At 42.8% G+C, this 27,839-nt stretch overlaps 1 protein-coding gene across 2 annotated transcripts; it reads right to left on the minus strand.

The window, feature by feature from the left end:
* On the minus strand, nucleotides 1–26,865 carry LOC116412809 (RNA-binding protein 25). Of its 2 annotated transcripts, XM_052891836.1 has the most exons (17): nucleotides 26,767–26,864; nucleotides 26,529–26,663; nucleotides 23,868–24,006; nucleotides 22,430–22,654; nucleotides 22,177–22,350; nucleotides 21,994–22,100; nucleotides 17,567–17,778; nucleotides 14,949–15,047; nucleotides 14,636–14,713; nucleotides 11,864–12,070; nucleotides 11,162–11,323; nucleotides 8,924–9,304; nucleotides 7,930–8,269; nucleotides 3,908–4,037; nucleotides 2,766–2,873; nucleotides 1,036–1,193; nucleotides 1–395 (listed from the first exon to the last, which is right to left on the minus strand). In XM_052891836.1, exons 2-17 carry the CDS (start codon nucleotides 26,604–26,606, stop codon nucleotides 147–149), a joined length of 2,847 nt encoding a protein of 948 aa, XP_052747796.1. In that variant the 5' UTR covers nucleotides 26,607–26,663; nucleotides 26,767–26,864; the 3' UTR covers nucleotides 1–146. The 2 variants fall into 2 exon arrangements, with proteins under 2 accessions (XP_052747796.1, XP_052747795.1); XM_052891835.1 differs by having other exon boundaries at nucleotides 26,529–26,865.
* Between the last annotated feature and the right edge of the window lie 974 nt (nucleotides 26,866–27,839).

Genomic DNA, 27,839 nt, shown 5'->3' on the forward strand with positions numbered 1-27,839 from the left:
CGTTACACGCCCTGGTCGCGGCGGTGGTGGCGGCAGTGATGGTGGTGGTGGTGATGATGGTGGTGGTGGTGGTGATGGTGCGAGGGCGGCGGCGACGGCGGTGCTGGCGGCGGCGGCGGTGGCGGCGGCGGCGGCGGTGGCGACGGTCACTTGGCGAGGCCGGCGCGCTTGGCCTCGAGCTCGTAGATGAGCAGGCGCCACATCTTGACGACGAACACCTCGGCCTCCTCGTCGAGCACCATCTGCACGTCGTCGAGGATGCGGTGCGGCGCCGAGCCGGCCACCACCTTGCTGCAGATGAAGTCCACCAGTGTCGGCTCCGGCTCGCCGATGTACTCGATTATCTTCTTGTTGATCCACGGCCGGATCTTCTTCTCCATCAGCGTGTTGTCGATCTGCAACCGACGCGTTGCGTTTAAATAATTCGTATACGACTATCACTAACCTTACCTTAATTGAGAACATGAGGGCCATGAAAACTAATTATTACAACTATAAATCTAAGACGAAAACCTCTTTTTTCCTCTTAGATTTATGAACGCATAGTATGGCCAAAGCTTCAAGGTACACTTATAATAAGTAGTTATTTACATATACAAGGGAGAAAGATCGTTAGTAATGGGAACTGATGGTCTACTTGCAAGCAGTATACACTATCAAGTCAACATCCACACGGTTGCCATCTGATATCATTGTGGTTAATTTCTGGTGAATTTGTCACAACGGATCAACTGATGTCTTGATCCCTATTTAACGTGCCCCGCCAGTGTAATCCATTCTTTGTAAATACCAATGCCACACAATCACACCAGTCACGCAGTCCTCAAACCAGCTGCCCTGTGCCACCTGAACCACCGAAAAAAGTTCATTTCCTATACTGACCCAATAAAGAATCGAAACTGAGACCTCATTTACCACTGCCCCATGGAAGTCATCTACATAGAATAATGTACATTCTATTCACATCTCATCAAAGAGCACTACATGATCTGGTGCGTGGATGATGGTGGGATGCGATGGTGGCGGAATACTCACCTGCGAGGTGTCCAGCTTGTACTGGAACAGCTGCTCCTTCTGCGTGGGGATCTTGTCGATGAGACTCTTTATGTGTTTCCGCTTCTCCTCTGCGCTGCGGCTCTCCTTCTCGCCGCTCTCGCCCTTTTTACTTTTGTCCTTGTCTTTTTTGTCTTTGCCTAGAAAATTTATTACAGAATCTTTTGTGTCTAGTCGTAATATTGAAGCTATAAATTAATATTTTAATAATTAGTTGAAAATTTAAATGTTTATTAGCGATATGATGTATGTATATAAACTGAGTTCTAAGACGAAATTTTGTCGTAAAGCAGTTGTGTTCGACAGTGCAATTACAGGATAGAGAGGCATAGTCCTTTGTTAAATACTTTACTGAACTAGGCGTCGAGCTCCCTATCACTGAGTAGTCAGTTACAATTATTTTGTTTAATTCCGTTTCTATTGGCATGCGTGCGACTGCTAACGTTTAAAGATCGACTACTATTATTGTTAGCAGAAGTTTTACAGCGTTCCATATTAATCATCAATCTCCAACCGTTATTTCATGCACATGTTGTGACACGTGGCCAAAGTTATAAATTAAAAAAGTGTACATACAAATAAATAATGTATGGTATAAGTTATAGTGTCGTAAGAGGCGACTAAGGAAGGGCGAGGGATGGGCAGCAGCGTCCCTCTTAAAATATTACCAAAGCCTAACTGCGGTTGCCAATCCGCCTACCAAGCGTGGCAACTACTGGCAAAACCTTCCAAGAAGGAGGCTTGTTTACCAGTGACCAGTTTAAAGCTGATATGATGATGATGATGGTGGTGATAACAACATACGAGGTTTGTCCGGAAAGTACGTATAAAAGTTTTTAAAAATTTTATTTTACAATTATTCAGGTAAATCAATTTTATCCCCTTCAAAGTACTCCCCCTGTGACATAATGCACTTGTGCCAACGCCGTTTCCACTGTGAGAAGGCTCCTTGAAAGTCCTCTGGTTGTAGGTTTCTCAGCTGCCCCGTCGTAGCTTTTTTTATCTCATTTATGTCCCCCAAATGCCGCCCCCGAAGTACCAATTTGGTTTTTGGGAACAAGAAGAAGTCACACGGGGCCAAATCCGGCGAATAGGGGGGTGTTCGGTCACCGTAATGGAATTTTTACTCAAAAACTCACGGACAACAAGAGAGGTGTGGGCAGGGGCATTGTCGTGGTGAAGAATCCAACGCCCCTCTCGCGCCAATTCTGGACGAACTCGTGCCACACGAGCTTTGAGGCGTCTGAGCATATCGACGTAGAATTTTCCATCAACTGTCTGGCCTGGAGGGACGAATTCTTGATGGACAATCCCCCGAACATCGAAAAAAACAATCAACATTGTCTTGACATTTGAGCGGGATTTTCTTGATTTTTTTGTTCGTGGTTCCCCGGATGTCTTATCGAATTAGATCGGCAAAAATTTCACGGCCATTCTTGCCGAGTTTCGAGAGAAACTTGATTACGACGCGCTGCTCTTCAACGGAAGCGGGCTCCATGCCGACGGGGTTTCGTTAAGAGGTAACTTCACAGATGGCGTGACAAGCCAGTTCGCACCGCACGGCGGTCAGACCAGAACTGAAGCATTGTTAGGGACATAAGGAAGGGGTCCTGCGCTTACCTGGCCTCCCCACTCCTCTTTCTCGCATTCCAGAACACTTTTATACGAACTTTCCGGACAGACCTCGTATATGAGTGTGCGCGTGTACTGACCGGTGCTGGCGGCGGCGGCGGTGGCGGCGGGCGGCGGGTGGTGTGGCGGCGTGTCATCGTCGTCGGCCGCGAACGCCGCGTGCACGCGCCGCACGCGCCCCGCGCCCTCTGCACACACACACGCGCAAACACACGCGCGGTCAAACTAACGCACGCACGCACGCACGCACGCACGCACGCACGCACGCACGCACGCACGCACGCACGCGCGCACGCACGCGCGCAATTTACAGACGAAAATCGCAATCATTAGCACCCCTCCACAGGAGTACTCTACCAGCGAAACTGAACATACTACCGAAAGAAACGTGCCTCGAAAAACGAAATATTTTGAACAGCAGAAGTGCCGTGCTAGTACGGAAAACTTAAATATATTTTAACTATTTGTCAACCAATATTTATGTCCATACATAAATGATGACAAATGATATCTTTATTTTATATACTGCTAACAATTGCGATTTATCCGGTACATTATAAACAATATATATTACGATACACATTTACAATAACCACCAGCCACTAGATACAAACGAACATATTATTTAGTCATCTAAACAAATTCTACATTCAACGCCACCTTCAATACATGGTAATCACATAGTGTATTGAACAATCACAGCTCAGTCAAACAAAATCAAGTAATCCCAAAATGGAATCTCAACACAAACCTCTCCAATCATCAAATTCACAATTCAAAAATGATTACCACTTGTTTCATACTAGAAAAGACTTTTTCTCAGACATGCTTGGAAATGTGAGCATTATTTTGACGATCTTCTTCCAGATAAATCAAAATTGTCGTACTGGCCAGATACATGCGGGCAGCGGCCGGCAAAAGTTGTATGAAAATCCATATCTGTCGTGTTTTGCAGCCAGATAAATTACTATGTAAACTCATATCTGTCCTGTAATTTAAAAATGGAATGACCTTTTACTTCGAAACATGGCTACCAATTTTTGTGTAGGCAATGGCAATTTTGATTTATCTCTAAGAAGATTGTCAAAATAATGCTCACATTTCCAAGCATGTTTGAGAAAACACCTTAACCTAACCTGACCTTAACCTGTAAACTGAGTACATTTTGTACTCATCTAGTTGCGTTATGGATGTATAGTAGCAGTAGTAAGTGCATGGTTACCGCTTGGGGTGTCGGTGGAGAGCGAGGGGCTGCGTTTGTTCTTGAAGCTGATAGTGATGGGCGAGTTGTCGCCCGACGTCGCGCCTCCTCCTCCTCCTCCTCCTCCTCCTCCGCCGCCGCCGCTTGTACTCTGTGCATGCAACACATTATATATTTTAATTAAATTCCCGTGTTGTCCCGGCATAGAATAGGCTACGTCTTTCACTCCTATGGGTGTCGTAAGAGGGTATTAAAGGAATTTAATTGTAGAGGGACAGGCAGCAGCTTCCCTCTTAAAACATCTCTTACAGACTAAGTGCAGTTGCTAACCTACCTGCCAAGTGTGGCAACTATTAACAAAACTTCCCTTATGGAAAGGGCTTATGTTGAGCAATGGACAGTTGACGACTAAAATGATGATATATTTTGAAAGCATTCATATTGCAGCTTAACTTAAACTGGACGCACAGTTTATATAACAAGAAAGGAGATCCAATTCTGACTTAACAAGTTGGTCCTTTTCATCCACTGATCTTCATTATAGACACAATTATTAATGCCAATTAGTTTTTTTTTTTTATATTGAAAAAAAAATTGAAATAGTAACGCAAGCGTCCATGAGCTTCAGTTTTTTTTTACAACACAGGAGGAAAACGAGCATGCGTCTCACCTGATGGTAAGTGACTACGGCCGCCCATGATCACCCACAACACCAGCGGCATTGCAGGTGTGCTGCCGGCCTTTTAAAAAGGAATATACTCTTTTCTTGAAGGTTATGTTGTCGTATCGGTTCGGAAATACTGCTGCTGGAAGTTGATTCTAAAGAATAGTTGTGCGTGGAAGAAAGTGCCTTGAAAAACGCACGGTGGAAGACCGCCACTCGTCCAGATGATTGGGATGAAACTTTAGTTTGTGGCGAGTTGTACGGTGGTGAAAATCAGCAGCAGGTATCAATCCGAACAATCCTCAGAACACTCCCCATGATAAATTCGGTAGAAGATGCACAGAGATGCAACATCTCTGCGCATGAAACTGATCAAATCGGACAGTAAGGCGTTGACTATCAATAATTCAAGCCGCCCGACTTTGAATGCGGTCTAATGGAAGGAGTTGGTACTGTGGCGCTCCTGCCCTAAGTGAGAACAGTATTCCATATACAGCCTGACTTGAGCTTTATATAATTTCAGGCGGTGTTCCGGCATGAAATACCGTCTCAGCCTATTGAGTACTCCTAACTTGTTGGAAGCTATCTTAGCCTTCTCCTCCAGATGACCGCCAAACTGGACGTCACAAGATATATCAACGCCCAGAATTCCTAGACTCGACTTTTTATCAAGGGAAGTGCCCTGAAAGTGAGGAGATACGACAAATGGCGTCTTTTTTGCGGTGAACGCGCAGACTTGTGTCTTCTTAGGGTTAAATTGGACAAGATTTTGTTCACCCCAGATCGAAACTTGATGGAGTGATGTTTCGATTTCAGACACGTCTATTCCGGCACTCATCGGTATGTGCCTGCGAGATCTTTGCATGACCGGTATATAATGCATCTCCTGTACTGTCGTCTGCGTAGCAATGAATATTACTGATCTGTAACATATCATTGATATACAGAAGAAACAGATTCGGAGATAGTACACAGCCTTGCGGGACACCAGCATTCAAAGGTTTTAAATCAGAGCATGCTCCGTCGACTACGACCTTAATGCTACGTTTCTTGAGAAAACTGGCGACCCAAATGCACAGTCTTGAAGGCAACCCAAATGAAGGTAACTTTGAAAGCAGCGCTCCATGCCACACCCGATCAAAGGCTTTCGCAATATCCAGACTAATAGCTAAGGCCTCTCCCTTACTCTCGATTGCCACTGCCCATCGGTGTGTTAAGTAAGCTAAAAGATCACCAGCCGAACGTCCCTGTCGAAAGCCGTACAGGCGATCACAGATCAGCTGGTGCTCTTCTAGGTACCGGAGAAGTTGGCGGTTAATGATGGATTCTGTAACCTTCGAGAATAAGGATGTGATAGTTATAAGCCTATAGTTAGCTGGATCTGAGCGATCTCCCTTTTTAGGGATCGGATGTACCAGAGCAGTCTTCCAAAACTTTGGGACTATGCCCGATGAGTCGCAGAGCCGAAAAAGACGCGTAAGAACCGGAGCCAACTCTGGTGCGCACGTCCTAAGCACAATTGGAGGAATACCATCGGGCCCACTCGACTTATGGATTTCAAGGGATAAAAGTGCTCTACGCACTGAGCTATGTGTGAATTTAATGTCAGGCATAGAGCTCTTACAACACGGGATGGTCGGTGGTGGTTTCTCCCCGTCATCCAATGTCGAGTTTGACGCAAAGATGGATCCAAGAAGATCGGCCTTCTCTTTAGCGTTCAGAGCCACCGAGTCATCCTCCCTACGCAATGGTGGAAAAGATGATTTAAAGAAATTCCCTTGTGCAACTTTGGCAAGAGACCAGAAAGCTCGAGTTCCCGAAGGCAAACTAGCCAATCTCTTGCCAATTCTACTAATATGTTCTGACTTCGCTGTGGCTATAACTCTTTTAAAAGACCTAGAGGCAGAATTGTACTTCTTTTTAAGGGCACTGGTGTTAGGATCTCGCGACACCACACCTTTGGCCCAGGCTAGGAATCACTCCTGTTTCAAACGAGAAGCTGTTCTACAGGAGGCTCCATACCCGGGCTGGGATTTACCGCCGACGGGCACCACAGAGTTAGGAATAAATAATTCCATTCCCTGAAGCACCACATCAGCAATAGAATCGGCAATGGCGTCGGGATCATCCAGTGTGAAGCAAACTTGCCTCCATGGGTAAGATGCGAAATAAATCCGCATCTCATCCCAATCTGCAGACCTGTAGTGCCAAATGCGACGTCTACCCATAGAGCGAAGTGGAGTCGGACTCGTAAGAGGCACCTTGCTCCGCACCAAACAATGATCCGACGCAAGCGGGGCTTCGACGGAGATCACATAGTTGTCTAGGTGGGTGGTCAATAGAAGGTCTTGCAGTGAAGGTGAATGGTCCAACACATCAGGGATTCACGTAGGCGAGGAAAGAAGCTGTGTCATACCATAAGCCAAAGCAAAGTCATGAACAGATCTTCCCGCATAGTCGGTTGTACGCGAACCAAGCTATTCGGCATGATGGGCATTAAAGTCGCCAAGAATCACGACTTCAGCGAAAGGAACCTGTTCAAGCAGGGAATCTGTAGCCATTTGGACGTGCTCAATGAGTTGGTTTCAGTGTTACCGACCTGTGGGACCTGTATACCATAGGCACGCATAGACGCGGGGATGGTCATTGCAATCTACGCACAACCATAGAATGGACAGGTCCGTACCTTCAAGAGTCCCAAGGCGTCGACAGCAGATATCTTGGCTGACATACGCACATACACCGGCACGCGAAACAAAACAATGTTCAAGCTTATAGCCCGGGTAGGTCAGGTATGATGTTTAGTTAGAAGGGGATATTTGTGTCTCCGTGAGGAAGAGCAATGCCGGCCGCGCCGTTTCTAGGTGGTGGTGGACAGCGTTCAGGTTTGAATGAATTCCCCTAATATTACAGGGGCTCACACTGAGCAAAGGGAATGCCGCAGAAGTCTTACTCTGTTTGCCCTTGGTCCTCCCTGGGGTATGTTATTTTTTCTATAAATTTCACTGCCATGGCATTGAGAGATGGGGGACGGAGTTGGGGGAAGGATTTTAGGGTAAGGAAAGGGATAGGTATAGGATGGGCCTCCGAACTCCCTCACTCACCATACGGAATGTGGTCGCACTAAAAGTACGGCTACTTAGCGTCGGTATTCTGTGAGGGTGTGGTACTTCCCCGGTCGAGCCGGCTCATTCATGCTTCAATACCATATTGTATTATAGCGTGGCTCTACCACAAATCAGTGACCGTTTACCTTCAAACTGTTAGCTGTTTAACAGCCGTAGGTAGTCGCACATTGCTCACACCGATTATTTGATGTGACCAGCTACAAACAAGCTCATTGCCATCTTCATGGTATAAAAAAAAAGTATATACGTACGTGTGAGCGGTGCGTGTGTCCGTGCGCGTGGTTGTGTGCGTGTGCGTGTGCGTGCGCGTGCGCGTGGTTGTGCGGCGGCGAGGCTGGCGAGGCTGGCGAGGCGGGCGAGGCGGGCGAGGCGGGCGAGGCGGGCGAGGCGGGCGAGGCGGGCTCGGGCGGCTCGGGCGGCGCGGGCGGCGTGGCGCCGCCGTCGGGGCTGCGCGCGGGCGGCGGCGCGCGGCCGGCGCGGCGCGGCGGCGGCGTGTCGGGCGGGCCCGGCGGGGTCGTCGACCCGCCCGGCGACAGCCCCGCCTCCGCGCCCGCGCCCGCGCCCGCGCCCTGCGGACTCGCGCCGCCGCCGCTGGAAACGTTCATTCAAACATGTTACCGATTCATTGTGAAACATACCTAATCAAATACTTAGCAAAGATTAAAGTGGCACGGTTAACAATTGTTTGTACTCTATGACACACATATTTACTGAACACAACAATTGTTGCTTTTTATAAAATAGACTGTCGATTGATTCCAAGGAGCAATATCAAAAAAACAAATGTCAATTTATAATTATATTATAAAGAGGTAAAGTTTATGAGTTTCGATGTTTGGAGTGACCGTCGATACTCTTGACGTGTTTTTAAAATTTCTTTCCTTATTAAAAAGGTATTCTGTCCTATGGATTAAGTTTTATTTTGGTAACTATATATTTTGAATAATTAATCACAATAAATATGATGGAAATCATATGAGGTGCGTTGTTTGAATGATTTCAAGTAAAGGAATAGAAATCTATAGTAAAAATATTCATTACTTTAAGCTTTAAAAAAAAGTCCATACTGTATACTTAAATTTAATATCTCGGCCAGAAAGATGATTTTTATGTTGAAAGTGAAATAAATTTTATAAGATTAAGTTTATATACACAAGTTAATGGACGTAGTCGGTTAGAAGATAATGCGAAATAAAAATAATGAACAGGTATCGTAGGCGTGCGCCCGCGCGCGCGTGTACGCACCTGTCGTCCGAGTCGATGGGCTCGGCGCCGGGCGGCAGGTCGCGCGAGGCGCGCGCGCGCAGGCGGCGCTGCAGGTCGCGCGCGGCGCGCTCGCGGGCGGCGGCGCGCTCGCGCTCGCGGGCGGCGGCGCGCGCGCGCTGGCGGGCGCGCTGCGCGGGCGGCGCCAGGCTGGCGTCGAGCAGCGGGCGCGGCGCGTACTGCGCGTCGTGGCGGCGGCGCGCGCGCTCCCAGGCGGCGCGCGCGCCCGCGTCCGCCTCGGCGCGGCCCGCCCACACGGCGCGCCGCAGCGCCGCCAGCTCGGCCGCCTCGCGCGCGCGCTCGCGCCCGTCCGCCTCCGCCTCGCGCACGCGCGCGCCCAGCCGCCGCTGCAGCTCCTTGCCCCTGCGCACCGCGCACCGCGCACACACGATACCACTACGACTCCCCGAATAACGTACGTCTCCTTTCAGTATGAATTATTTACATATGTACGCTTTTATTAAAATACTGTACATATAATTAACTACATATATACACAGAAATACTACTAAGAAATATGCAAACACTCTCTCCATGCTTTATACGGGGACGGATCAGTAAGTCCGTGACTCCTTAAATTTCCCACCTCTTAATTGAAATAGCAACACTGCTCCCGTCAACAGTCATCTATCAGTTGACTCTTGTTAAAAATTTAACAAGCTGCGACGTTTGTTTTGTTTTTGACGACCATTAATATCAGACTACCGCATTAACCGAGAAGAAAACTAAAGAAAAAGTGAACTTCGTGTACTCATTGAATTTTTTTTTTTTACAGAAAAAATTACACAACCCAAGACGAAATTTGATAATAATATTTATGGAGACTCTGTACCATCCATTTACATGGTTACAAAAATGGTTTACTGAATTCCGGTATGGCCGTACAAGCATAAAATATACCGAACGTTCTGGACGCCCAGTTGAAGTCCCCACGTCCGAAACAATTGAAAAAATATACGATATAGTTTTAGCCGATCGACGATTAAAAGTGTGAGAGATTTTGGAAGCCTATGGCTTCTCACGTGGCTCAGTAGTTTCAATTTTAAATAATTATTTGGATATGACAAAGCTTTTCGCAAGATGGGTGCCGCGTTTGCTCACAATCGACCACAAACGCAACCGTGTAACAATTTCGCAGAAATGTTTGGCGTTGTTCAATCGCAATATAGACGAGTTTTGCGGCGTTTCGTAACCGTGGACGAATCACAACACACCGGAGACCGAACAGCAGTCAAAACAGTGAATTTCTCGGGGTGAATCGGCGCCAAAGAAGGCAAAGGTGAGTTTGTCAGCCAATAAAGTCATAGCGATTATTTTTTGGAATGCACGCAGTATTATCCACATTGACTACCTTCAAAAAGGTAAAATTATCAATGGCGAATATTACAGCAACTTATTGGATCGATTTGATGAGGCATTGAAAAAAAGCGACCGCACTTGGCCAAGAAAACAGTCCTTTTCCGGCAGAACAATGCACAGGTGCACACATATGCTATTTCCATGGCAAAAATCCATGAATTAGGCTACGATTTGCTCCCTCTTCCGGCCTATTATCCCGATCTAGCCCAGTGTGACTATTTCTTGTTCCTAAACTTGAAGAAATGGCTCGGCGGAAAGAGATTTGCTTCCAACGACGAAGTCATCTCACAAACAAATGCCTATTTTAAAGACCTCGACTAATCATATTTTTCGGAAGGGATAAAAAAAATTGGAAACGTTGGCCTAAGTGTATACAGCTCAAAGGAGACTACGTTGAAAAATAAAATAACTTTTTATCTAAAAACCTGTGTTTCATTCAAAACGTCACGGAATTATCGACTCGCCCTCGTATAGCAGAACGCGCTACTTCAGCGTTTGCCATTCCACTCGTAAGTTTCAATAATTAAAGATTGTGACGCTTAAAAGCAATCGAGTTCAATCGACAAAAACAGTTATATTGATCTGAAAACTAAAGTATTGAACCAATTTTAATAAAATTTCTACGAGATCAAAACGTAGGTAAATATATGTTTTCAGATAAAAAAATTACCAAATTCATTTAAAACTTATAGAATTATAAGGTAAGAAAAAAAATCTGAAAACTTTATTTTTGAAGTCTGTCGAAGACAGAAATATTGTCGCGTCGCGAATTTAATTATTAATTATAACATGAATGAAGTGAACGTGTGGAGTGGTAGTGGTGGCGTGCAGGAGAGTAGAAGTAAGTGGAGAGGAACTAACTTGTAGAACTTGTGGTCGTCGCGCTCGTCGTCGTAGTCCTCGAGGAACTCCTTGAGGCGCTTGGCCTCGCGCTCGCGCTCCTCCTCGCGGCAGCGCTCGCGCTCGCGCTCCTTCTCGTACTCCTTGGCCTTGCGCCGCTCGCGGCCCTCCCACGTGCGCAACCTGCGCGCCACCACCTCTTACTACGACATCTGTTGCACCACCTCCGACACTCTCACTAAATCAACTCTTCTTAACTTTACACCCCTCTCCAAAAACCGTAACTATAACCTGCCACACTAAACACTAAACTGACATGTGACCATTTCGTGTGATTCCCCTTTTTTATGTATGTTTCTTATAAAATTATCAATTTAAATAGTAAACAGTTCCTATAACCAATATAAATGTAACAGAATAGTTATATTTCTAAGAAATAATTATAAAAACGTATAAAACAGGAAACTTATTCAGGTGACCCCATTCTTAGTCAAGATAATAAAATAGTAAAAATGTACATAAGGACAAAATTTGTCGAAACACATAAAGTATCCGCCGTTAAGAAATAAATAGATATATATATTGCACACTTGCCTCGTGCTTGTAATACAGATATGACGATGTTGTAATTATTAGTTACAGTTATCATCTTTACCCGCAAAGATATAACACTGTTCGAGTATGTATTATGCACGTATATGGTGCGGGCGTGGGGCACGTTACCTCTCCTGGTAGGCGGCCTCCTTCTCCCGCGCCTTCTTCTCGAGGCGTTTCTTCTCCCTGGCCTCCTCCTCCATCTCCTTCTCGCGGCGCGAGTCCGCCTCGCTGCGGCTGCGGCCGCGCGACCGCTCGCGTTCGCGGTCACGTTCGCGCTCGCGCTCGCGTTCGCGCTCGCGCGATCGCTCCCGGTCGCGTTCCCGTTCGCGTTCTCTGTAAAAAAATATAATGCGTTCCACTTCTAGAAATTCAAATGTTTGACTGCACTTCAAAACATTAATTAGCGCCATGCCTGCTGTGTACATACAAACAATGTAACAATATGTCTAGTCACATGGAATCATTGCATACTTCAGTATAATAATTAACATTATGATAAGCACCACCGGTTCCCACCCGTCCGGCGCGTTCATACCGACACGTGTTCCACGTTGGCTGTGCGCTCGCTCAGGAGAACGAGGCTCGTTCTCATCAAGGCAAACGATTATGTACGACACGATTCTCTACAAATCTCGCAGACGGTATGTGCAGCAACTAGTCGCGTGGGTGGGAACGAGTGGTGAGACATACATTTCTGTAATATCAAGTAAAAGAATTGTAATTTATGTTACAGTCTGCCAAGTGACCATTACTTTTGTGCATTTCGTTTACTCACTATAATGTTTAGCCGCGACTTCGTGGGCGTGGAATCTTTGGTGACGTCACAAGCCTCGTGTCCGTCCTTGGAATTCAAATAATATACGTGTGACAAACCACATCAGCCGGTAATACAGGTACAAACATATTTATTTTATCTCTGCAATTGTTTTGTCCAAATCGGTTTAGTTCTCAGTCATACAAAGGTAGCTGTTACACACTAACTTTCGTGTTAAATATAACTACAATATATATATATATATATACTTATATATAATATATTTAGGTTTAACTCTGACTACTTGCATTATCAATTGATTGCACGGAAATAAATAATACAAATAGACTTTCACCTCAATAGGGAGAACATGGTTAGGATTAATCTAACAAGAATATTTGTGGAGGCGTACAAGTGTAGTGTATATACCTATACTCGTAGTATGTCGACATAAAAAAAATATAGCGCCCCGTACCAACCGTCACCAACAACAAATATAATCATTAAGCGCGATTCACACTTGCCCAGAGCCCGGGCCTTGCCTCTAGCCGTCTGAGCTCCGTGCCCCATCAAGGATGTGCCAAACGAAAAACGGTATCATGGATGAGGAGAATATATATATATATATATATAATAACCTATCCAACTGAACGTAATAACCATCGCACATCGAACGACGACAAGCCTGAGATACCCCGACATGTGTGAACGGCGCTTTACTCCACAAGCAACTAATGTTCAGGGAGACTTCAATTTCCTATTAATATGTTAAACATAAAAGACATTGACCTCGTGCAGAGATCACGCTTGGCCCTCTCGATCTCGTAGCGCGTGCGGATGTATGGATGCAGCGCGAGCAACGTCTGAGGCGACATTGCAGCCACTCCACTCGCACACCCACACTACTACACCACAACCGCACTACGCACGTGCTGCACTCCCGCTATAACGTACTCTACTCCTCACTACACTTACACAATTAAACACGATTCAGTTGAATATTACGTCAATTTGAATGGTTTTCTGTTAGTATTTGACGTGTCAATGTCTAACAACATAAGTGCGTGCTGCAGCCGCACGTAGATATTATAAGTACGTATATATTTTCCATATTTTTAAGTTATAATTCCTTCGTATAATTGTTTCAACAGCGGTATTAAAGTGGGTCGACAAAATACTGAGAGTGGCGCTCGAGCAATTTGGCGGCCGGTTACGTTGCAGCTCGTTGCCATGTACAATTTACTGCCCGTTACGAAATAACAAACGTACATTGTACGTCCGTCTTTCATTCGCTCTAAGAATATCATAAGGACCTGCGCCTGCGGTGACAGACATTTCAACAGCGCAGAGGTTTATTATTTTTTTATTGATAAAAATCAATTAAAAAGCAATATATTGTTACATTTCATTTATGCTATATAAAGGTAGTGTTACTCCTGTATACAGGCACTACACAAACATTAACTACAATTTGTGCAAATACTAAAGCTGACTTATTGTAGCTAATTTGATTTAAGTATAATATCGATCAATCAATTATACAATTTGCGTAATAAAAGTTAATTATTCTATCGTTTAATATTAACTGGGTTTGAGGAAAAAGTTGCGATGAACAAAAATGTTATGAAATAATTGCACCTAAATTAATTATAAAAATGTATGTACAAATAAATATAATAATATGTATAGTTCTTTAGATATAACAAGTAACGCCGGGCACGCATCACTAAGTGAGGAGTAAATCGTTTTCTTTATTTAATAGGCAAGTAGGCAGCGATAAGGTCCATGTTATCGCGGGCCGACAGCGTACCGCGCGCTGGCGGCGAACCAACACTAACTACAAACGCCTCATGGGTCTCGACTTATGAATGTGTGGGTGAGACTTATGCTCGAGTCCTAGTAGGGTAAAACACCTATTCTGCAGGGATAATCGACTAGTAGAAAACAGTACGTATCTAGGTTACCTTTGTTACACACGTAGGCCTCTGAAGTGCCCTGCGAAGGTCAATCTTGACATCCTCCATTCGCAGTTAAACGTACTCCGCTTGAGCTGTCATAGTTTTTATTTACTTACACGGTTATGTTTTCAACTTTTTCAGTCGGTAAAATCAGATTCATAGGATATTTCGCGGAAAAGACCTTACCTCTCCCTGTCCCTCTCGCGTTCCCGTTCTCTCTCCCTCTCGCGCATTTCGCGCTCCCTCTCTCGCTCGCGCGCCTCCCTGCAATCGTATCGCTCACGTGAACAAGAAACTTAACGCTCATTAATTATGATACTGTCCCTCTCACTCATAACAATTACAACCTGCTACAAGGCTATTTGACACATTACTGCTGCCATTTGTTTTCGCAACAAAAAACAAATATGCAAAATAAACACGCAAAATACCTCTAAGGATAAACTAGGTGTATGTGTGAGGTTATGTAACGAGTGTGCGACGTCGCGCCGCCGCGTACCTCTCCCGCTCCTTCTCCCGCTCGCGCTCCCTGTCCCGCTCCCTCTCTTCGCGTTCCCGTTCGCGCTCCTTGTCCCGTTCATCGCGCCGGTCCTTTGTCCTGTTCAACATTTTCAAAAATATGTACAATCTATACCAGCAAACCTAGGGGGTTAAATAATCGATTCCACAGTTAAGCACAAATATTACTTTGAAATAGCTCAACATATGTAATGAGAACAACTCGTTACTATTTAATAATATTTTTTTATTGAAATAAACTTAATTACAAGCATTTTTGAATAGTCACGATATAACAACTGTTCCGTTAAGTGAGTACATAACAGTTAGCGGGAATTCAGTGCGCAGTGCGCACTATGCGCACGCGGCGCGTGACTTGTGACTGGAGCTTGCGGAGCTGCCTGTAGCTGGAGGTATGCATAATACAGCCAGGCGACCAAAGGTACAAACCGAGATATAAGCATTTTTCTGTCGATGGTTGCACATTGTTTATTTATTATTAACCACTGAGTTTTGCTGTATACGAGGGCTGCCTTTTAAGTTGTGTCGTTTAAAATATGTATAGACAATCCAATATATTATTACCGTTTATCGTTTTTCACAGAATTCTCCGCAATATGTAATATACTTTTGCATGTGTTAGGTATTTATTTTAAATTATATATATATATTCTTTATTGCACAAAAACATACAGTAACAACAATAAGTTAATAACAATGTTAGCAAAGGCGAACTTATCTCTAAAAGAGATTTCTTCCAGTCAACCTAACGCAGTGGCATAGGAAGTAGTGAGTGGGCAGTAGTAGTGCAAGACAGAAATTTAAATAAATATTTAGATAAATTATAAATAATTATATATATACACACATGCATTCACATATATACATACATACACATACACATATATATACATATACACATACACATACATATACATACATACATACACACGTTAAATACAACATATAAATATCAGATACAAGAGAACACAATGATGACAGTCCTCTAATCATTTTTATATTTAAATTAAATTGGAAAGATAAAATGATTTTAATCTTTTTTTGAAGGAACTGCTAGACGAGCTATTCTGAATATTCACGGGAAGTTTATTCCACAGCTGTACAGCACGATATGCAAATGAGTTACCCATAAAATGGGTTTTACAGCTGGGAAGCTTCAGTACCCTGGACTGGTTCAGACAAAGACGTCTAGGTCTGGAAGGAGGAGGTAATAATTGGAACCGGGAACGAAGGTAGGAAGGAGAATTGGGATTATTAAGGATATTATATAGGACCGCTAGGACATGTGTCTCATGACGATGTCTAATTGGGAGCCACTTTAAACAGAGACATGATCATATTTTCGTAAGCTGAAAATAAACCTTATTGCTAAATTTTGCAACCGCTCAAGCTTATTTAGCAGCTCCTCGGTCACATCTAAGAAACAGACATCGGCATAATCCAGAATTGGAAGAAGAATAGATTGTGCAAGCATAATTTTGGTATTGAAAGGGAGAAAGTATTGGATTTATCATATCATGTAATTATATCAATTTTCTTAAACATCTTGTGTCAAAATGTGTACCTACATTTATTAATAAAAATCAGACTAACTACTTTAAATATAATAAAATGTTAAAATTGTTATTATACCAAATTTTGTAATGAATTATTCTTATAATGTATATAGAACACTAATTTATATTTTAATTAATTTTATAATTATTTATTATCATGATATCTACTTAAATAAAAAGTAATGAAATTGTAAGAACACGTGGTCTCGCCGACTTGTTCACTCGAATTCGGCCCTGTAGATATAAAAGATTGTTATTCGGGTGGGGAGACACTTCGTGTCCATCCGTTGAACAGAGCGGAGCTCCCTGCCGTATCAAGAGTGAACAAGTATAGTGAACCACGTGGTCATTATATAAAATATATATCAATTATTGTTGGTGGAAGTCCTAAAGAAGCTATATTTGAATAAGTGTGAATGGATTAACAGAAGTTGGGTATTTATGTTATAATATTTGTTATATATCAAATACAAAGTAAAACAAGTAAATATATGATTTAATAGTACAATAAAGTACTTGTGCTTCATTTCTATTTATCACTAAGAGGCTTACATCCTGTATATTGCTAAAGAATATATCACATACATATAAAGTAGGATTACGTATTTAAATTACTATATAAACGCGATAATGCCCTTTGAAAGTTGTAGAAAATGATCGCACGCAAATTTTCTTTAGATATTTCCATTTTTACAACCAATTTGTCACCTTTGAATAGACGATACAATAAAATTATTCGACCAATCTGAAAACATTCTTTAGTTTCTGAATTCTAAATTCAAAAAGATGAAAAAGCTATTTTTTTTTTAATAAACGCGCGAGGTTAGCAAACGACACGACTCAAAAGGCAGTCCTCGTATCATAAATATATTCGGAGCACTTACAAAATAATGCACCAATAATACTGAAAACTGTTCAATAGTTTCTTAAATATTTCCGACGTTGTCGTACTTCGGACTTAAATATATACCTAATGAGTACAATATATGTTGCGACGAGCTACACGAATCAGGAAAGCACTACTACTGTGAGATAGCGTTACCTGGAAGTGCTCCGCCTGCGCCGCTCCTTGTCGCGGTCGCGGTCCCGGTCCCGATCGCGGTCGGTGCGATCGCGGTCCCGGTCGGCGCGGTCCCGGTCCCTGTCGCGCTCGCGGTCCCGCTCGCGCTCGCGCTCCCTGGTGCCGTCCTTGTCCTTGTCCTTGTCGGCGTCCTTGGGCTCGCGCTTGCGCCGTACTACCACTTCCGCCTCCTCCTGCATCCAACGACACGCCACGCTCAAACGTCGCCCTCGCCTCTCCGCCGTCCACTACCCGCCCCGGTGTCACATCCCTCGAGTATAACAGTGCCACTACTTGGATATCCTTCCTACTCTATTCTACTTTTCCACAACATTCTATTCGTCAGTAGAGACAGCCGTTGGCCGTTTCTGGAGGTATAATGCGATAGGGGTCACAAGTATCTCTGTCTTTAAGAAATTATAACGATATTTTAAAAATTATTCATTACCATAAAACTACCTGCGACCGAGTTCTTCAATTTAAACTGAACCCAAAACGATATAATCTGTAAACTCTTTTCACTTTATTTAAAGCAAATTTTGATAAAAAAAAAAATATAATGAATACAGTTGCGACGTCTATTAAAACATTTTTTTTTCAAATGAAACTTTTTTAAGAATAGTATACAAATCTCATGAAAAATGTAAGTAAACAAATATATTGTTAATAAGTACTGGATTGATTTCGGACTTAGCTTTAATAAACTATTTTTCCTTACTTGGCACATTTAGTAAGCAATGGCATGTCTTTTTAACAAAAGATGTACTTTAAAAAGTACTGTAAAATACTATAAAAATCATTTATTGTGGCGAGTCCTGCTGTCGATATAGACATGTCAAGGTTGTTCAATAACATGCCAAAAGAAAATATAGAATATAGAGGCATAGTAATCGTAAAGAAGTTCTACTGCTGTAGCTTAACTTCAGTCCCAAACTTCATTTCCTTGTCTACACATTGACACAAATAATGAACGGGCGTATCAAAATTCAAAATTCAAAAATCATTTATTCATGTAGGACATTTTAGCCGCTTATGAACGTCAAATTTTTACATTATAATTTTATATTTTCCCTATCCTGACAATTGTCTCTCGTCGTGGTAAGTAACAGCACAGCCAGGAGACTATTTTCCACAGACATATCCTATTAACGATGTCCACAGGTCTGATCAAATTTTAGATATATTTTATATTTTTCTGTGAGAATTCCTAAAAACCTTCGACACAGAACTCATGAGAATTATTTTACCTTCCACATTTCAGTGGTGTACGAACAAGTGACAGTAGAACTGTGCTTCTATATATCGGTCCTTAACTGACATCGAAACGTTCTAAAATTACACGGGGTTTTTATGCATACCACGCAATATCTTCGCCAGTTGGAAACCGATTTTTATGAAATTTTTGGTGATAGAATTTACTTTCATTCACATGTAATCGTTAAAACTGAAGATGGTTACTTTTTTAAGAACTTTAAATTGTGTATATTTATCGGAATCTTGTACGAACTGTGCGCTCAAATAATACCCGAATACATATTGTATGATCAGAAAAATATAATGCAAGGGTTCATCAGTAAGGGGTGACCCGATATGGGGAAAAGTGGAGGGGGGACCGTGGGATGCGGGGCGGGCGTGGACCGGGCGCTGTACTACGGCGGCGGAACGGTCCCACATGCAATCGTAAACAAAGTAGCTTCCGCGGGCGCACTCGCCGCAACTCGGCACATAGGGCCCATATCTGAAATTCAACATCCCACTGGAGGCATCCGAGTGAAAAACTAAATCAAAGGGGCTTATTCGTAAAGTGGACGCGACAGCAGGAGTCGGTTCGACGTGCGGCGAGCGCGGCACAAGCGGAAGCAGAGCGGGAGCGAGCGCCGCCGCTGCCACCTGCGTCACCTAGGGCGGTCTCGCTCGCGCACGCACTACTTACGCGCGGTCCCCGGCGCGGCGCGCTGCCCGGCGGCGGCCGCTGCGGAGCTCCCGGCGCGGCGCCGCTGCGGACGCGGCCGGCCGGGCCCGCCGCCGCCGCCGCCCGCCGCCACCCGGCGCGGCGGGCGCGGCCGGCCGCGCGGCCGCCCGCCGCCACTCACCAGGGCAGCGGGCGGCCGGCCCTCCGCTCGATACGGCTCCGGTCGCCACACCGCTCTCCGGCCCGAACGGCCCGCACGGCCCGGACGGCCCAGCCGACTACGCGCAGGGCGCCAGCGGTGTGCTCACCACAGTACGCGGTTTCAGTGGGCATCGGCGATTATGAACCGTATCGATCGGATGTAGGCCAAATTTCAATGAAATTATATAGAATGACCGAGTAAATACACTACAATATATGGTGTCGATGAGTAGAAAGATTAATAGTAACTCGAAAGACAGAACAACTAGTGCACTCTAAGTAACGTTGATTCGGATAAGTCCCATGTAGTTGAGAGCCGCCTCGCGGCGAGTTCGCCGCGATGGTGGCATCGTATGATGCGTGTATGTTACAACACATATAAAAATTATGAAAAAAAAATATAAAAAATAAGTTCGACCGTCACTGCCTGCGATTATGTAAATTTATCAAATAAATACTGTTAGTAATGCCTAGATACATTCAATTCAAATTTTTTATCACCTTATGCAATAAACAAATGGTAGAAATTTTTTGCAGTAAGTAGATAGATGCGATCTATACTCGTACACAAGCTCGCTAGATACGAATAGTTATAATTGGTCTTTCAAACACGTTACTCGGTCGCCGCACGCCCCTGTACGCTGGCCGCTGCCGACGTCTCTACTAATTCTCATTCAATATATTACTTTCCTAGTGAGCACTCCATCCATTCTGTCTAAATGACCAAACCCACACACATCTCATTTTTAATTTTTGTCATTGCAATAACTTTCAACCTATACGAGAACTTTCATAACTAAATGTCTGCAGATCCAACAATAAGTCGACCGAGCCAATGGCTCTGTGACGCAAAATAAATAAAAATATAAAAAATAAAGTTCTCAATTTGGCTGATGTCGACTTATAGCTGTACTATCTATATCTTTCCAGGTGTGAAGAAATTTCAATGATTCTCATTTTAATAAAACGGTAACTCCATTGTTGGTCCTATACTATTTTTTATCAAGATTGAAAACAATTTTTTGCAAGCAATATTTAAAATCATCTGGCATCTACCATTAGACAATAAATATAATATCAGTAGTAGAGGATGCATTGTAAAATATTTTTAGATATATATTTGTAGTTATAATCTGGTAAAAGCAAATAATGACAAAAGCGTGGCGTGACGTGACACGGACAGTGACGGTGGAACGGCTCGGCCGGCGAGCGCCGAGCGCCGAGCACTGAGCGACATATAGGAGCGGGTGTCTGTATCATATCGGAGGCAAGGACTCACCGTCGGCGGCGCGCTGCACTGCGACTACGGCGGCCTCCGCCCCGCGCCGCCGCACCACACGCCTACTCTACACCGGCGCGGCGCTACACTACTCCCCGCGACTGTACACTGCACCGCGCGACTCTACACTACTCCCCGCGACTGTACACTGCACCGCGCGACTGAACATTACCCCCGCGACTGTACACTGCACCGCGCGACTGAGCACTACTCCCCGCGACTGTACACTGCACCGCGCGACTCTAGATTACTCCCCGCGACTGTACACTGCACCGCGCGACTCTAGATTACTCCCCGCGACTGTACACTGCACCGCGCGACTCTACACTACTCCCCGCGACTGTACACTGCACCGCGCGACTGAACACTACCCCCGCGACTGTACATTGCACCGCGCGACTCTAGATTATTCCCCGCGACTGTACATTGCACTGCGCGACTTAATACTACTCCCCGCGACTGTACACTGCACCGCGAGACTACACACTAAACCGGGCGATCACACAGCACGCTCATCGATAAGTACTCTTAGGTATACAGGACGAGTTTAGTAACGAGGCTCATCCAGTATAACCATCGTATTGCTAATTTTGACACTTGTCTAGTAGCCTCTTACATTTCCATAATATTATATTATTGTATGTTTCTATATAAATTAAAATATAAAGAGACTGTTTCTTTTAAAAACATATATTTCGATTGTAGAAATACTTTTAAAATTTGGCACGCGACATAATAATAATATGAAAGATATAATGTCAATAACAATATTAAAATCAATGTAAATCTCTCATTAAATTCGGCGGTATCTTTAATATTAAAAAACGAGTGTCTTTGCGTTTCATATCAGTCGCGACATCGTACTCATGATCTAAATATCGTACAACGGAGTATAGCGGAATCGTGTGGGTGCGGCCGGCCCTCTGGCGACAGTAAACAGTAGAAGTTGAGTCGGTTGTGAGTGGCGACTGGGACCGGGAAATGGTGGCAGGGGCGAGGGGGGCAGAGCGGGCCTACCTTCATGCTCTCCCGAAACTTGCCGATCTCACGATGGATCACGTCCCGCTTCTCCTCCGATATGTCCGCTTCCTCGAGCACGCGGGCCGTTTTCGAGATCGCCTCCTCTGTAAGGGAACATTATATGTTTGTGATACATCGCCACCCATTGGATAATTTATAATTAACAAAAGAACAGGTTACCTTTCTGCAGCATCTCGTAGTTGTTGATGTCGTCCTGGTAGTCTTGCATGATCTGCCGCAGCCGGCGCTCGGCCGCCTCGTCGAGCGAGCGCTGGCGCGCGTCCAGGTAGCCGTCGCCGGCCGCCTCCGTGCCCGGCGCCTCCTCCGCCAGCCCCAGCCGCGAGCGCTGCTCGGCTGCGAACGCAAGCAGTTCACTGTACTGCACTGTGTCGCAGTGTACTGTGCCGCGCAGGGCAGTGCGAGGGATACTGACTCTTGTAGGTGTCGACGAGCGCCTGCATCTTGCCGTCGGTGCGCGCGACCAGCTTCTTGTCGGCGAGCGGACGCTCGTGCAGCAGGCGCACGCAGCGCAGCGCCGCCTCGGGGCTGGCGAACTCGCAGAAGCCGAAGGTGGACACGCGCTTCCACGACAGCACGGGCCCGCACGCGCCCAGCAGCGCGCGCACCATCGGGTCGGGCGCGCGCGACGTGATGTTGCCTGCGGAGCGACGCCCACTCACTACTCACTACTCACTACTCGGCACTCGGCCTGCTCGCAGTGCTATGCTCGCTAATTCATTGTGTCATGGCAGCTATGATTGCATGCATACAGCTGTGTTTCAGTTCATAACATGGGGTATGACAGTGAAACATAAGGCAGCATAACATCTGATTTAAGTGAAAGAATAAGAGTAATTTTTAATCATCATCATTTCAGCCGTTATCCGTCCACTGCCAGACATAAACCTCCCCCATAGACTGCCATAAAGAACGGCCCTGAGCCACCTGTATTCACTGACTCCCTGCAACGCATTTCAGGTCGTACCTCCACCTAGTGGGAGCTCGTCCTGCACTGCGTTTACCCATACGTGGTCACCATTCAAGGACCTTTTTTCCCATCAGTTATCGGTATATGACCAGCCCATTGACACTTCAGCTTGCTTATCCTTCGAGCTATGTGGGTTATTTTGGTTCTTTTGCGGATATCCTCATTTCGGATTATATCACGCAAAGTGACTCCGAGCTACAAGTTAGTCAGCGGGCTATGGAGTAGCTTGTAGCTTTTACATACGGGCAATCGTGTAGGACCACGTTTACGTTTCGGTAGTCATCACTGGCAACACGCACTGGTTAAATACCTTCGTCTTACGTTCTGGTCCAAGTTCTCCAAATTTCTAATAAGTTCAAATTAATAATATCTAAATATAATAATAATTTTGTAGACTTAATTACGAGCATATACACTTTTAAATAGTTATTTTTTTATGTTTCTATCACATATTCCGAATGCAATTTAAGCTGAGAAAAATGAGCATAAATCTCAATTGTTTCTCAATTAAGAAAAAAGTCAAAAGTACATTGTACACACTGATAACTTTTTGTCTATTGTTAATATACATTAAAAATTCTAAAATACTTACCTTCCTGTTCAAAAATGTCTAATCTTCTTTAAACCTATTTTTGCAATAAAAGTGTTTTGTCTTTTTTGTGCTAATTTCAATTTGAAAGACAGTAACAAAACACTCTTAATAGTTAAAATAGGTTTGTTTAGTATTTTATGAGTTTTATGAGTTACTGTATGTAAAAGCGTGTACGCCCGCGTTTGTGTGTGCACGTTTGCGGGCGTGAGCGTGTGCGTGTGCGTGTGCGTGTGTGAGAGTGCGCGTGTGCGTGTGCATGTGCGTGCACGTGTGTGTGTGCGTGTGCGTTACCTATAAAAATGGTGACGGGTGGGCCGTCAGCATCCTTGGCACCGTTGTTCCTGGTGGGCGGACGCGAAATGACCTTGGCGGCCGCCGGCGCCGGCAGCAGCGCACCGCGTCCACCGCCGCCGTACGCGCCCACCATCACCTGCCGCACACCACTCTAATCACTACCTCCACATCACACACAGCCTCCTACGACACCCCACGCATCATGCTACCAGGGGGGACCACATTGAGGTGTATCTGATTAGAGCATATGGCTACTAAAAGGGCAGCTTACTAACAACACACCTTTCAGATAGGGGTACCCAACAAAATTTTTTTAAGAGAAAAAATATTTTTTATTCAAGTGAACATAAATACAAGCATTTTTTAAGATTCCATCACCCATTTGAAATACAATTTCCGCTGAGAAAAACAGACTTATAACTCAACTATGGCTTCTTTCAACAAAACTTGATTTTATAAATTTGTGTCAATACACATTAGCAAGCAGCACAGGAGTAATTTGATTTACTATAAAATTTAAGTTCACATTATTACAGTAGAATCTGCATTATCCAAACATTATATAAATGTTCGATTATCCCTTAATTTTCACGGTTTATTCTTCACAGCTCTAATTACTGATTTAGAAATGGTATTATGCATTAATTATGTAAATATGTATTTATTATGCAATCTATTATTTTTATAACTAGTGATTTTTTAATAAAAGCAGCAAATATATACATATATTGAACTAAATTTGATAAAAACAACATATAATTTCTATATCTTAATAAATTCTGAAATATCAAGATATAATTTTTTTAACTCAAAACATTTGACAAGATCATTTATGAGAAAAAAATGGGGTTGATTGAGGTGCTGTTTCTGTAAACCCATCTCTAAAATTAAAATTTCAATTCGGTATCACAGCAATATCTTGATTGGACCAAGTTGAACTAATTTCCTAATAGAGTTATGTCAAAATTATTACAATTTTGGTTTATAATGGTCCATAAAACAGTCATAATCATAACAGCCATTAACTGCCCTCTTCTGAACATAGGGCTCCTCCATAGACTATGATAAGGAATCCCAAGCCACCTACATTCACTATCATATTACCATCATATCAGATAAAACACGTTATGCCTATCTCATTTTCTGTCCTATACACATCTCGTTTTTATCCGCCACCTTTAGTTTGTACCTATCCTACACCATATTAAGTTTTATTTTGTATACATTGCCTGCCCCCCATGAGGTCTAGAGTGTTCAACTTGGTCATTTTGTGAAATTATCAAATTAAAATACTAGGATAAAAGAGAGATTTAAAGAGTTGCCACCTCAGAATCAACTACAAAGTAATTACAGTAGAATCTTGATTTTCGGAACATTGATCTCTAGCTCTAATTACAAATTTAGAAATAGTTTTGTATATTAATTGGGTAAATAGGTAGTATCTTTATAGCTCATAATTTTTTAAATCATATTGTCCAATTGATATATGTAAAACTCTTTACATAATAAAAAAATATTAATTTTTGAATTTTCTATTATAGGGAATACCCCTAGTTTTATTTGATTTGGATAATTGTGATTCTACTGTATTCCCACCCCTGATATGTTCCATCACAAAGCAATCAAAATGAAGTCAAAAAATACTTTATTTTCTAGTTTATCAATCAGTAGATACTAGAGATGAAACGGATATCCAATAACTATATGGTATCAGGACTATCTGGCGGCCTTAATACTATCTGACCATAAACCTGATAACTACTATTTGACCGGATAGACATCCTACTGAATTAAAATTTTAATCACACAATAGTAAATGAATGTAATAGAAAGAAAATTAATTAATTAGTACTCATACTGCACTAAGGGCAAACTATGGTGAATAAATAGTATTTATTAAATACTAATTTCTTTGTATTGAGAGGTAGCAAGAGGTTTCACTTCTCTTCATAAATAAGGCCAGCTTCAGAAGTCTTTCGCTGTACACACTGCTGCAAGGTGCTGCCGAAAGATAGATTTTAGCAAACTTTGTTAAATTTGGGTATTGTTTAGCATTTGTTTCCCACCAAGAATAAAAGTTATGATTGCGATCAATTTGCATTGACATAGCTGGATATCCGGCTTTTCGGCCACATGGTTGACCAAATATCCAGTATCCGGCCAAACTGCTGTCTGTTTCATCTCTAGTGTCTATAATAGTAACTATCAATTATAAACTAAACATTTAACTACTAAATGCTAGCTAATTACAGCTATTCACAACGTAATACATAGCCACCCACTAAACGAACAACTAAAATGTACTATAACAATGCATCTGCTATCACCAAATACTGATATAATACATTTATTAATAACCATGGCAACTTGATAGATGAACATATATCTAAAGAGCTAATAGCAGCTCTCTTATTTTTTGTACTGCTTATAAAAAAAATTAATACCTGTAAATAATTATGAATGATTATAGACCAAACAATTCTGCTTGGATACCTAACAAGTGAAATGAATTCCATCAATATTTTGTAACAAATAAGAATATAAGGTTAAATTGTTTAAACTAGAGAATATATAGCTATAAAGACCCAGAGGTATAAAGTAAAGATGATAGTAAAGTGAGGTTAATAAATATTCCAGATATTCAACAGTAATACTTACATGGGTAGCCATTGGCATGGTGACTACACCTGGCGCAATTCCATATGGCACCAGAGGGGGTCTAGGTGGATACGACATGTTCCACGGATAACAGGGACACTACGGCACCGTAATCATTCGCCGTCCTCCGTTATACTTCAAAATTTAGTCCAAAAAACGGGTTTCGTTACACTTAAGATAAATTAGAAAATTTTATATTTTGCAAATAGAACCACTATTAATAAAAAAAACAACAAACCATTCTTGAACAATATGAACACAAAAATTACATTAATTAATCTAGGATTTCTGGGAAATCTAATATGACAATACTATCTGCCATATTGTTTTTACAGAACAGCCATTTTACCTGATATTTTTTTTTCATGCGTTCCGTTGTATTAAAAAATGCAGCAAAAGAAGTAGTACATAAATGCCATAATGAAACGTTAAAGTTTTTTTATAAAACTATAATTGCTTACATTCACTGAAAAATAAATTTTATATTATAAAAAATTATTTATACAAAATATTTATTTACCTATATTAAATGTTTTTGATAAGTAATCATCAAAGACATTTTTAAAGTCTGTCAAATTTTGGATGATAAATTTGGTAGATCACACCCACGAAATTTTCTATGCCTTTCAGTTATAATGTCATATAGATAATATAACATTCATGGGTAATATGACTTCATTGATGACTACTGTCCTAAGAACAAGAAATTACATAGAAGGAATGATAAAATAAAAACTGTAAAACAAATTGTTGCCTCCTTTCTTCTTATGCAAATATAATAAGTAAAAAAAGGACAAAAGATCATCTCTGACACATCAGTTGTTATTTATGTCAATTCATAGCCGGCTAGTATATAGAAAATGTTATACAACTGTATAACGCTACCAAATACAGATGCAACCTGCTTGCATACTTTCTACATAAACTGTGTTAAATATATAATCTAGTAATGTCAAATTTTTCATTGACAAATAATTGAAATATCAAACATTTTCTATCTAAGAACAAAGAATTACATAGAAGGAATGATAAAATAAAAACTGTAAATCATATGGTTGTCTCCTTTTTTGTTATAAATATAGAATTAGAACCAGAGGGAGGCTTTGTACAAAAGTCGATTGCTTGGGTACCTCTGTCCCATTCGTGTTTCTACCGTGAAGCAGTTGTTTGCATGGCTGTGTTTCGGTTTGAAGGGTGGGATATGGCGTGAATTTACTGGGTACAGAGGAATAACACCTGAGTCCTTAGGAATGGCAACGCATAGGGGGTATCATGGGCGAAACAGTATACTCTGTTATGTCTATGGTACTG

The sequence above is a fragment of the Galleria mellonella genome, unplaced genomic scaffold (assembly GCF_026898425.1).
Source record: "Galleria mellonella isolate WM207_F2 unplaced genomic scaffold, CSIRO_AGI_GalMel_v1 utg146, whole genome shotgun sequence".
Taxonomy (NCBI): Eukaryota; Metazoa; Arthropoda; class Insecta; order Lepidoptera; family Pyralidae; genus Galleria; species Galleria mellonella.

What these genes read in the sequence shown, in the direction of transcription:
- LOC116412809 (XM_052891835.1), bottom strand. Translation starts at nt 26,606, where the DNA reads ATGTCGTATCCACCTAGACCCCCTCTGGTGCCATATGGAATTGCGCCA. An exon ending in CTACGAGATGCTGCAGAAAG is followed by an intron (nt 22,101 to 22,176) that starts GTAACCTGTTCT and finishes GTTCCCTTACAG; the next exon opens with AGGAGGCGATCTCGAAAACG. An exon ending in AGTTTCGGGAGAGCATGAAG is followed by an intron (nt 17,779 to 21,993) that starts GTAGGCCCGCTC and finishes CGTTGGATGCAG; the next exon opens with GAGGAGGCGGAAGTGGTAGT.